This window comes from Salvelinus fontinalis, chromosome 10 (genome assembly GCF_029448725.1).
Source record: "Salvelinus fontinalis isolate EN_2023a chromosome 10, ASM2944872v1, whole genome shotgun sequence".
Classification (NCBI taxonomy): domain Eukaryota; kingdom Metazoa; phylum Chordata; class Actinopteri; order Salmoniformes; family Salmonidae; genus Salvelinus; species Salvelinus fontinalis.
Window position 1 is genome coordinate 39,900,153 of NC_074674.1, and position 12,476 is coordinate 39,912,628.

The 12,476-nt window shown below is 36.9% G+C and overlaps 1 protein-coding gene across 2 annotated transcripts in view; it reads left to right on the plus strand.

The window, feature by feature from the left end:
* Nucleotides 1–12,476, plus strand: part of tiam1a (TIAM Rac1 associated GEF 1a) — a 198,892-nt gene that overhangs the window by 108,899 nt on the left and 77,517 nt on the right. For both annotated transcript variants that reach the window (XM_055936803.1, XM_055936804.1), the window contains exons 12-13: nucleotides 1,065–1,232; nucleotides 8,959–9,063. In XM_055936803.1, coding sequence (XP_055792778.1) covers nucleotides 1,065–1,232; nucleotides 8,959–9,063 — 273 coding nt within the window. The remainder of the gene's footprint in view (nucleotides 1–1,064; nucleotides 1,233–8,958; nucleotides 9,064–12,476) is intronic.

Consider the following 12,476-nt stretch of genomic DNA (forward strand, 5'->3'; position numbering starts at 1 on the left):
AGTATGAAGTATTTCAGGTAATAGTATGGAGTATTTCAGGTAATAGTATGGAGTATTTCAGTAATAGTATGAAGTATTTCAGGTAATAGTATGGAGTATTTCAGGTAATAGTATGGAGTATTTCAGGTAATAGTATGGAGTATTTCAGTAATAGTATGAAGTATTTCAGGTAATAGTAGGGAGTATTTCAGGTAATAGTATGGAGTATTTCAGTAATAGTAGGGAGTATTTCAGGTAATAGTATGGAGTATTTCAGGTAATAGTATGAAGTATTTCAGGTAATAGTATGGAGTATTTCAGGTAATAGTATGGAGTATTTCAGGTAATAGTATGGAGTATTTCAGGTAATAGTATGGAGTATTTCAGGTAATAGTATGGAGTATTTCAGGTAATAGTATGGAGTATTTCAGGTAATAGTATGGAGTATTTCAGGTAATAGTATGGAGTATTTCAGTAATAGTATGAAGTATTTCAGGTAATAGTAGGGAGTATTTCAGGTAATAGTATGGAGTATTTCAGTAGTAGTATGGAGTATTTCAGGTAATAGTATGGAGTATTTCAGGTAATAGTATGGAGTATTTCAGTAATAGTATGGGGTATTTCAGGTAATAGTAGGGAGTATTTCAGGTAATAGTATGGAGTATTTCAGGTAATAGTATGGAGTATTTCAGTAATAGTATGGGGTATTTCAGGTAATAGTATGGAGTATTTCAGGTAATAGTATGGAGTATTTCAGGTAATAGTATGGAGTATTTCAGTAGTAGTATGGAGTATTTCAGGTAATAGTATGGAGTATTTCAGGTAATAGTATGGAGTATTTCAGTAGTAGTATGGAGTATTTCAGGTAATAGTAGGGAGTATTTCAGGTAATAGTATGGAGTATTTCAGGTAATAGTATGGAGTATTTCAGTAGTAGTATGGAGTATTTCAGGTAATAGTATGGAGTATTTCAGGTAATAGTAGGGAGTATTTCAGGTAATAGTAGGGAGTATTTCAGGTAATAGCATTTATTTTGTTTATCATTTTAATTCCCTTTCTCCTTAAACCTCTGTTTCCATATCCAGAAGGAGGAGGGTTCATTGAAAATTATTCCCCAGGACAGCGTGGACAGTGAGATTTGGGTTCCTGACTACCTGGCCCCGTCCTGGGTGTGTCTACCTAACGACCAGCCTGTGCTAGCCGTCATTCAACCAGGGGAGACTGCAGAAGATACGCTGGACATCGTCTGCAAGGTGGGATGTTAGATGACGTTACATAGATTATACACGTTACACATTACACCTAACAACCAGCCTGTACACAGTACAATTGTTCAGTGTTAAAATCAACATTTAAAGAGTTCATTTTAACACTATCTCAGAGTACATATAGTCCCACTCTACAGAGTGTAAAAACAACTCTGATTATGGTGTTACATTATGACGAGTGTTAATATAACACTCTGTGGTGTCAAATTAATACTGCATTAGACTTGAGTGTTACTACTAGTGTTAATCTAGAGATAACTCCTATTGGTGTTACTACTAGTGTTAATCTAGAGATAACTCCTATTGGTGTTACTTCTAGTGTTAATCTAGAGATAACTCCTATCGGTGTTACTTCTAGTGTTAATCTAGAGATAACTCCTATTGGTGTTACTACTAGTGTTAATCTAGAGATAACTCCTATCGGTGTTACTACTATTCTAGTGTTAATCTAGAGATAACTCCTATTGGTGTTACTACTATTCTAGTGTTAATCTAGAGATAACTCCTATCGGTGTTACTACTAGTGTTAATCTAGAGATAACTCCTATTGGTGTTACTACTATTCTAGTGTTAATCTAGAGATAACTCCTATCGGTGTTACTACTATTCTAGTGTTAATCTAGAGATAACTCCTATCGGTGTTACTTCTAGTGTTAATCTAGAGATAACTCCTATCGGTGTTACTACTATTCTAGTGTTAATCTAGAGATAACTCCTATTGGTGTTACTACTAGTGTTAATCTAGAGATAACTCCTATTGGTGTTACTACTATTCTAGTGTTAATCTAGAGATTACTCCTATTGGTGTTACTTCTAGTGTTAATCTAGAGATAACTCCTATCGGTGTTACTACTATTCTAGTGTTAATCTAGAGATAACTCCTATCGGTGTTACTTCTAGTGTTAATCTAGAGATAACTCCTATCGGTGTTACTACTATTCTAGTGTTAATCTAGAGATAACTCCTATCGGTGTTACTACTAGTGTTAATCTAGAGATAACTCCTATTGGTGTTACTACTATTCTAGTGTTAATCTAGAGATAACTCCTATCGGTGTTACTACTAGTGTTAATCTAGAGATAACTCCTATCGGTGTTACTACTATTCTAGTGTTAATCTAGAGATAACTCCTATCGGTGTTACTACTATTCTAGTGTTAATCTAGAGATAACTCCTATTGGTGTTACTACTATTCTAGTGTTAATCTAGAGATTACTCCTATTGGTGTTACTACTATTCTAGTGTTAATCTAGAGATAACTCCTATCGGTGTTACTACTAGTGTTAATCTAGAGATAACTCCTATCGGTGTTACTACTATTCTAGTGTTAATCTAGAGATAACTCCTATTGGTGTTACTACTAGTGTTAATCTAGAGATAACTCCTATCGGTGTTACTACTAGTGTTAATCTAGAGATTACTCCTATTGGTGTTACTACTATTCTAGTGTTAATCTAGAGATAACTCCTATCGGTGTTACTACTATTCTAGTGTTAATCTAGAGATTACTCCTATCGGTGTTACTACTATTCTAGTGTTAATCTAGAGATAACTCCTATTGGTGTTACTACTAGTGTTAATCTAGAGATAACTCCTATCGGTGTTACTACTAGTGTTAATCTAGAGATAACTCCTATTGGTGTTACTACTATTCTAGTGTTAATCTAGAGATAACTCCTATTGGTGTTACTACTAGTGTTAATCTAGAGATAACTCCTATTGGTGTTACTACTATTCTAGTGTTAATCTAGAGATAACTCCTATTGGTGTTACTACTATTCTAGTGTTAATCTAGAGATAACTCCTATCGGTGTTACTACTAGTGTTAATCTAGAGATAACTCCTATCGGTGTTACTACTATTCTAGTGTTAATCTAGAGATAACTCCTATTGGTGTTACTACTATTCTAGTGTTAATCTAGAGATTACTCCTATCGGTGTTACTACTATTCTAGTGTTAATCTAGAGATAACTCCTATTGGTGTTACTACTAGTGTTAATCTAGAGATAACTCCTATTGGTGTTACTACTATTCTAGTGTTAATCTAGAGATAACTCCTATCGGTGTTACTTCTAGTGTTAATCTAGAGATAACTCCTATTGGTGTTACTACTATTCTAGTGTTAATCTAGAGATAACTCCTATCGGTGTTACTACTATTCTAGTGTTAATCTAGAGATAACTCCTATTGGTGTTACTACTATTCTAGTGTTAATCTAGAGATAACTCCTATTGGTGTTACTACTATTCTAGTGTTAATCTAGAGATAACTCCTATCGGTGTTACTACTAGTGTTAATCTAGAGATAACTCCTATCGGTGTTACTACTAGTGTTAATCTAGAGATAACTCCTATCGGTGTTACTACTATTCTAGTGTTAATCTAGAGATAACTCCTATCGGTGTTACTACTATTCTAGTGTTAATCTAGAGATAACTCCTATCGGTGTTACTACTAGTGTTAATCTAGAGATAACTCCTATTGGTGTTACTACTATTCTAGTGTTAATCTAGAGATAACTCCTATCGGTGTTACTACTATTCTAGTGTTAATCTAGAGATAACTCCTATTGGTGTTACTACTATTCTAGTGTTAATCTAGAGATAACTCCTATTGGTGTTACTACTATTCTAGTGTTAATCTAGAGATAACTCCTATCGGTGTTACTACTATTCTAGTGTTAATCTAGAGATAACTCCTATTGGTGTTACTACTATTCTAGTGTTAATCTAGAGATAACTCCTATTGGTGTTACTACTAGTGTTAATCTAGAGATAACTCCTATTGGTGTTACTACTATTCTAGTGTTAATCTAGAGATAACTCCTATTGGTGTTACTACTAGTGTTAATCTAGAGATAACTCCTATTGGTGTTACTACTATTCTAGTGTTAATCTAGAGATAACTCCTATTGGTGTTACTACTAGTGTTAATCTAGAGATAACTCCTATTGGTGTTACTACTATTCTAGTGTTTATCTAGAGATAACTCCTATCGGTGTTACTACTATTCTAGTGTTAATCTAGAGATAACTCCTATTGGTGTTACTACTATTCTAGTGTTAATCTAGAGATAACTCCTATTGGTGTTACTACTATTCTAGTGTTAATCTAGAGATAACTCCTATCGGTGTTACTACTAGTGTTAATCTAGAGATAACTCCTATCGGTGTTACTACTATTCTAGTGTTAATCTAGAGATAACTCCTATCGGTGTTACTACTATTCTAGTGTTAATCTAGAGATAACTCCTATTGGTGTTACTACTATTCTAGTGTTAATCTAGAGATAACTCCTATCGGTGTTACTACTATTCTAGTGTTAATCTAGAGATAACTCCTATTGGTGTTACTACTATTCTAGTGTTAATCTAGAGATAACTCCTATCGGTGTTACTACTATTCTAGTGTTAATCTAGAGATAACTCCTATCGGTGTTACTACTATTCTAGTGTTAATCTAGAGATAACTCCTATTGGTGTTACTACTATTCTAGTGTTAATCTAGAGATAACTCCTATTGGTGTTACTACTATTCTAGTGTTAATCTAGAGATAACTCCTATCGGTGTTACTACTAGTGTTAATCTAGAGATAACTCCTATCGGTGTTACTACTAGTGTTAATCTAGAGATAACTCCTATCGGTGTTACTACTATTCTAGTGTTAATCTAGAGATAACTCCTATCGGTGTTACTACTATTCTAGTGTTAATCTAGAGATAACTCCTATCGGTGTTACTACTAGTGTTAATCTAGAGATAACTCCTATTGGTGTTACTACTATTCTAGTGTTAATCTAGAGATAACTCCTATCGGTGTTACTACTATTCTAGTGTTAATCTAGAGATAACTCCTATTGGTGTTACTACTATTCTAGTGTTAATCTAGAGATAACTCCTATTGGTGTTACTACTATTCTAGTGTTAATCTAGAGATAACTCCTATCGGTGTTACTACTATTCTAGTGTTAATCTAGAGATAACTCCTATTGGTGTTACTACTATTCTAGTGTTAATCTAGAGATAACTCCTATTGGTGTTACTACTAGTGTTAATCTAGAGATAACTCCTATTGGTGTTACTACTATTCTAGTGTTAATCTAGAGATAACTCCTATTGGTGTTACTACTAGTGTTAATCTAGAGATAACTCCTATTGGTGTTACTACTATTCTAGTGTTAATCTAGAGATAACTCCTATTGGTGTTACTACTAGTGTTAATCTAGAGATAACTCCTATTGGTGTTACTACTATTCTAGTGTTAATCTAGAGATAACTCCTATCGGTGTTACTACTATTCTAGTGTTAATCTAGAGATAACTCCTATTGGTGTTACTACTATTCTAGTGTTAATCTAGAGCTAACTCCTATTGGTGTTACTACTATTCTAGTGTTAATCTAGAGATAACTCCTATTGGTGTTACTACTAGTGTTAATCTAGAGATAACTCCTATTGGTGTTACTACTATTCTAGTGTTTATCTAGAGATAACTCCTATCGGTGTTACTACTATTCTAGTGTTAATCTAGAGATAACTCCTATTGGTGTTACTACTATTCTAGTGTTAATCTAGAGATAACTCCTATTGGTGTTACTACTATTCTAGTGTTAATCTAGAGATAACTCCTATCGGTGTTACTACTAGTGTTAATCTAGAGATAACTCCTATCGGTGTTACTACTATTCTAGTGTTAATCTAGAGATAACTCCTATCGGTGTTACTACTATTCTAGTGTTAATCTAGAGATAACTCCTATTGGTGTTACTACTATTCTAGTGTTAATCTAGAGATAACTCCTATCGGTGTTACTACTATTCTAGTGTTAATCTAGAGATAACTCCTATTGGTGTTACTACTATTCTAGTGTTAATCTAGAGATAACTCCTATCGGTGTTACTACTATTCTAGTGTTAATCTAGAGATAACTCCTATCGGTGTTACTACTATTCTAGTGTTAATCTAGAGATAACTCCTATTGGTGTTACTACTATTCTAGTGTTAATCTAGAGATAACTCCTATTGGTGTTACTACTAGTGTTAATCTAGAGATAACTCCTATTGGTGTTACTACTATTCTAGTGTTAATCTAGAGATAACTCCTATTGGTGTTACTTCTAGTGATAGCTCCAGAGGAGAGGGTTGGAAAACCCTGACATATATCACAAGGTCTTACTTTAACACCGCGGTGTTAGGAAACTCCTGGTTTACAGGCCACATTAGGTCTGCAAGTCCCACTTTGATGGCTTTCAAAGTGATGTGTAATTCCTATTGGAATCAAGCCATAGTTAAGATATCAAATAGTTTGAATTTATATTCACCTGCATTCAGAATGACTGTCAGGGTTAGAACACTACCTATATCCTTTTAACCGGAACAACCATTTCAGTACAATAAATCGCATTGATTCGTTTAGATTTTTTTTATTTTTTTTTTATTTTTGTAGGATAATATTAATCAATCAAATCAAAATAAAATAAAACGTTATTTGATAAATGCACTAAAAACAACGAGTGTACACCTTACCATGAAATGCTTTCCTACGAGCCCTTCCCAACGATGCAGAGTTAAAACATGTTCATACAAATCAAATAGTAACACAAGAGGAATAAAATACAAAAGAATGGAGCGACATACAGGAAGTACCAGATCAATGTGGAGCTATATACAGGAAGTACCAGATCCATGTGGAGCTATATACAGGAAGTACCAGATCAATGTGGAGCTATATACAGGAAGTACCAGATCAATGTGGAGCTATATACAGGAAGTACCAGATCAATGTGGAGCTATATACAGGAAGTACCAGATCAATGTGGAGCTATATACAGGAAGTACCAGATCAATGTGGAGCTATATACAGGAAGTACCAGATCCATGTGGAGCTATATACAGGAAGTACCAGATCCATGTGGAGCTATATACAGGAAGTACCAGATCAATGTGGAGCTATATACAGGAAGTACCAGATCCATGTGGAGCTATATACAGGAAGTACCAGATCAATGTGGAGCTATATACAGGAAGTACCAGATCAATGTGGAGCTATATACAGGAAGTACCAGATCAATGTGGAACTATATACAGGAAGTACCAGATCAATGTGGAGCTATATACAGGAAGTACCAGATCAATGTGGAGCTATATACAGGAAGTACCAGATCAATGTGGAGCTATATACAGGAAGTACCAGATCAATGTGGAGCTATATACAGGAAGTACCAGATCAATGTGGAACTATATACAGGAAGTACCAGATCAATGTAGAGCTATATACAGGAAGTACCAGATCAATATGGAGCTAAATACAGGAAGTACCAGTACCAGATCAATGTGGAGCTATATACAGGGAGTACCAGATCAATGTAGAGCTATATACAGGAAGTACCAGATCAATATGGAGCTAAATACAGGAAGTACCAGATCAATGTAGAGCTATATACAGGAAGTACCAGATCAATGTGGAGCTATATACAGGGAGTACCAGATCAATGTGGAGCTATATACAGGGAGTACCAGATCAATGTGGAGCTATATACAGGAAGTACCAGATCAATGTGGAGCTATATACAGGGAGTACCAGATCAATGTGGAGCTATATACAGGAAGTACCAGATCAATGTGGAGCTATATACAGGAAGTACCAGATCAATGTAGAGCTATATACAGGAAGTACCAGATCAATATGGAGCTAAATACAGGAAGTACCAGTACCAGATCAATGTGGAGCTATATACAGGAAGCACCAGATCAATGTGGAGCTATATACAGGAAGTACCAGTACCAGATCAATGTGGAGCTATATACAGGAAGTACCAGATCAATGTGGAGCTATATACAGGGAGTACCAGATCAATGTGGAGCTATATACAGGAAGTACCAGATCAATGTGGAGCTATATACAGGAAGTACCATATCAATGTGGCGCTATATACAGGAAGTACCAGTAACAGGCTATTTAGCAGCTGTATGGCTTGCTGGTAGAAGGTGTCTCGAAGCCTGTTGGTCCGAGAGCTCAGGTATGGCTGAAGTCTGAACATTTTTAAGGTCCTCCTATGTCACCCCCTGATATAGAGGTCCTTGATAGCAGGGAGCTCGGCCCCAGTGATGTACTGAGCTCAAAAATATATTTTTGCTTTGTCATTATGGGGTATTGTGTGTAGATTGATTCCATTGTAGAATAAGGCTGTAACATAACAAAATGTGGAAAAAGTCAAGGGGTCTGAATACGTTTCGTGTGCATAAATGTGTATATATTTTACAAATGTAAAAAAAAATCTTTTACATTACTGATTATTTTGTGTAGATCGTTTGTAACACAACAACATGTGGAGACAAAAATGTGTGTGAATACTTTCTGTCCCTCTTTGTATCCCTGACATCTGGAACCAAGCCCTCATAACCCCAATCTTAGCCAGGGTTTCAATCTCAGCAGCTCTCTTCAATACTAACATAAATGAATTGGCCCTGGTGTTAATGTCTCTCTCTGTCTCTCTCTGTCTCTCTCTGTCTCCCTCTCTCTCTCTCTCTCTCTTTCTCTCTCTCTCTCTCTCTCTCTCTCTCTCTCTCTCTCTCTCTCTCTCTCTCTCTCTCTCTCTCTCTCTCTCTCTCTCTCTCTCCCTCTCTATCTCCCTCTCTCTCTCTGTCTCTCTCCCTCTCTCTCTCTCTGTCTCTCTCTCTCCCTCTCTCTCTCTCTGTCTCTCTCTCTCTCCCTAGGCCCATAAACTGGACCCGTCTAACTTTTACCTGCTCTTGAAGGTGTGTGTAGAGGAGCAGCTGCTGCTATATGTTCCCAAACTGGAAGAAGACATCTCTGATCTGGTGAGGGAGAATAGACTATGTCATATTGGTTAAATAGGACAACCCATTCACATACAGACACTGTAACCCCCAAAACCTAATTCACTGTGCTGTTATTTTTCAAAGAGATACGTTAACCTTTTCAACATAGTGCAATCTTTGTGTACCCTTATGGAAAAACCACATTTGTTTTTTCACATGTGAAAATGCAAATGTGAGGTGAAAACATATTATTGTCCACACGTGAAAAGGTGGGGTTAAATTTTTGTTGTCTCTTTTGCAAAATATCATATCATCTCACTTGGTGTTATTTATTCTCACTGCTATTTGAATGATAAGTTGATCTAAGTTTACATACACTTGGATTGGAGTCATTAAAACTCGTTTTTCAACCACTCCACAAGTTTTTTGTTAACAAACTATAGTTTTGGCAAGTTAGTTAGGACATCTACTATTTCCATGACACAAGTAATTCTTCCGTCAATTGTTTACAGACAGATAATTTCACTTATAATTCACTGTATCACAATTCCAGTGGGTCAGAAGTTTACATACACTAAGTTGACTGTGCCTTTAAACAGCTTGGAAAAGAAAATTCCAGAAAATGATGTCATGGCTTTAGAAGATTCTGATAGGCTAATTGACATCATGTGAGTCAATTGGAGGTGTACCTGTGGATGTATTTCAAGGCCTACCTTCAAACTCAGTGCCTCCTTGCTTAACATCATGGGAAAATCAAAAGAAATCAGCCAAGACCTCAGAAAAAAACTTGTAGACCTTCACAAGTCTGTTTCATCCTTGGGAGCAATTTCCAAACGCCTGAAGGTACCACGTTCATCTGTACAAACAATAGTACGCAAGTATAAACACCATGGGATCACGCAGCCATCATACTGCTCAGGAAGGAGACGCATTCTGTCTCCCAGAGATGAACGTACTTTGGTGCGAAAAGTGCAAATCAATCCCAGAACAACAGCAAAGGACCTTGTGAAGATGCTGGAGGAAACAGAAACAAAAGTATCTATATCCACAGTAAAACGAGTCCTATATCGACATAACCTTTAAGTCCACTCAGCAAGGAAGAAGCCACTGATCCAAAACCACCATTAAAAAGCCAGACTACGGTTTGCAACTGCACATGGGGACAAAGATTGTACTTTTTGGAGAAATGTCGTCTGGTCTGATGAAACAAAAATAGAACTGTTTGGCCATAATGACCATTGTTATGTTTGGAGGAAAAAGGGGGAGTCTTGCAAGCCGAAGAACACCATCCCAACCGTGAAGCACGGGGGTGGCAGCATCATGTTGTGGGGGTGCTTTGCTGCAGGAGGGACTGGTGCACTTCACAAAACAGATGGCATCATGTAGGAGGGAAATTATGTGGATATATTGAAGCAACATCTCAAGACATCAATCAGGAAGTTAAAGCTTGGTCGCAAATGGCTCTTCCAAATGGACAGTGACCCCAAGCATACTTCCAAAGTTGTGGCAAAATGGCCTAAGGACAACAAAGTCAAGGTATTGGAGTGGCCATCACAAAGCCCTGACCTCAATCCTATAGAAAATGTGTGGGAAGAACTGAAAAGGTGTGTGCGAGCAAGGAGGCTTACAAACCTGACTCAGTTACACCAGCTCTGTCAGGAGGAATGGGCCAAAATTCACCCAACTTATTGTGGGAAGCTTGTGAAAGGCTACCCGAAACATTTGACCCAAGTTAAACATTTTAAAGGCAATGCCACCAAATACTAATTGAGTGTATGTAAACTTCTGACCCACTGGGAATGTGATGAAAGAAATAAAAGCTGAAATTAATCATTCTCTCTACTATTATTCAGACATTTCACATTCTTAAATTGAAGTGGTGATCCTAACTGACCTAAGACAGGGTACTTCGATTGAATGTCAGGATTTGTGAAAAACTGCATTTAAATGTCATTGGCTAAGGTGTATGTAAACTTCTGACTTCAACTGTAAGAGGTGAGCTGATGGTGAATAACTCAGTTACCAGTATTTCCCTCGGTTAGTTATGTCTAAAAAGGTTAAAAAAGGAAGCAAGGAATTCATTCCTGATTGACCATACTGCCATGGCTATATACTGCCGTGGCGACCATACTGCCGTGGCGACCATACTGCCGTGGTGACAATACTGCCATTGTCACGCCCTGACCATAGTAAGCTGTTTTTTCTCTGTGTTGGGCGTGATAGTGACTTGGGTGGGTCATCTAGGTGATATTGTATTTTTATGGTGGCCTGATATGGTTCCCAATCAGAGGCAGCTGTTTATCGTTGTCTCTGATTGGGGATCATATTTAGGTAGCCATTTTCCCCATTGTTAGTTGTGGGATCTTGTCTATGTTTAGTTGCCTGTCTGCACTATTTGTATAGCTTCACGTTTCGTTCGTTGGTTTTGTTGTTTTGTTAAGGGTTCATTTATTAAAAGAGAATGTACGCATACCACGCTGCGCCTTGGTCTCACTCATACAATGATCGTAACAGCCGTGGCGACCATACTGCCGTGGCGACCATACTGCCATGGCGACCATACTGCCGTGGACACTATGTTTAGCCTGTTACGGCTAGACGTTCCGCTAGCGACAACATTGACAACATCCGGTGAAATTGCAGAGCACGAAATTCAAATTAAATTATTTGAAATGTGTAACTTTCATAAAATCACCAAGATATACACCAAATACACCAAAATAAAGCTTAATTTCTTGTTAATCCAGCCACCATGTCAGATTTCAAAAAGGCTTTACGGCAAAAGCAAACCATGCGATTATCTGAGGACAGCACCCCACCATACTAACACATGAAAATCATATTTCAACCAAGCAGGTGGCGACACGAAAGTCAGAAATAACGATATAATTCATGCCTTGCCTTTGAAGATCTTCTTCTGTTGGCACTCCAATATGTCCCATAATCATCACAAATGGTCCTTTTGTTCGATAAACTCCTTTTTTATATCCCCAAAATGTCAATTTATTTGTCCTCAGGGTTTCGCCTGCCAAATAAGTTATGTTATATTCACATATATTATTTTAACAGTTTTAGAAAATTTAGAGTGTTTTCTATCGAAATATATCAATTATATGCATATCCTAGCTTCTGTGCCTGAGTAGCAGGCAGTTTACTTTGGGCACGCTTTTCATCCGGAAGTGAAAATACTGCCCCCTATCCCAAAGAGGTTGACTGAGACTCTCTCCAATACAACCCAAAATTGCAGAGTTATGTGCATCCTTTCAAGCACACCTTTCTCATTAACCTGTGGTGAGTTCTTCACAATTTTCGATTAACAAATAAGGTTGTATATGTAAGATGGTTAAATAAAGAGCAAAATTATTGATTGTTATTATATTATTATTTGTGCTCTGGTCCTATAAGAGCTCTATGTCACTTCCCACGAGTCGGGTTGTACAAAAACCCACACT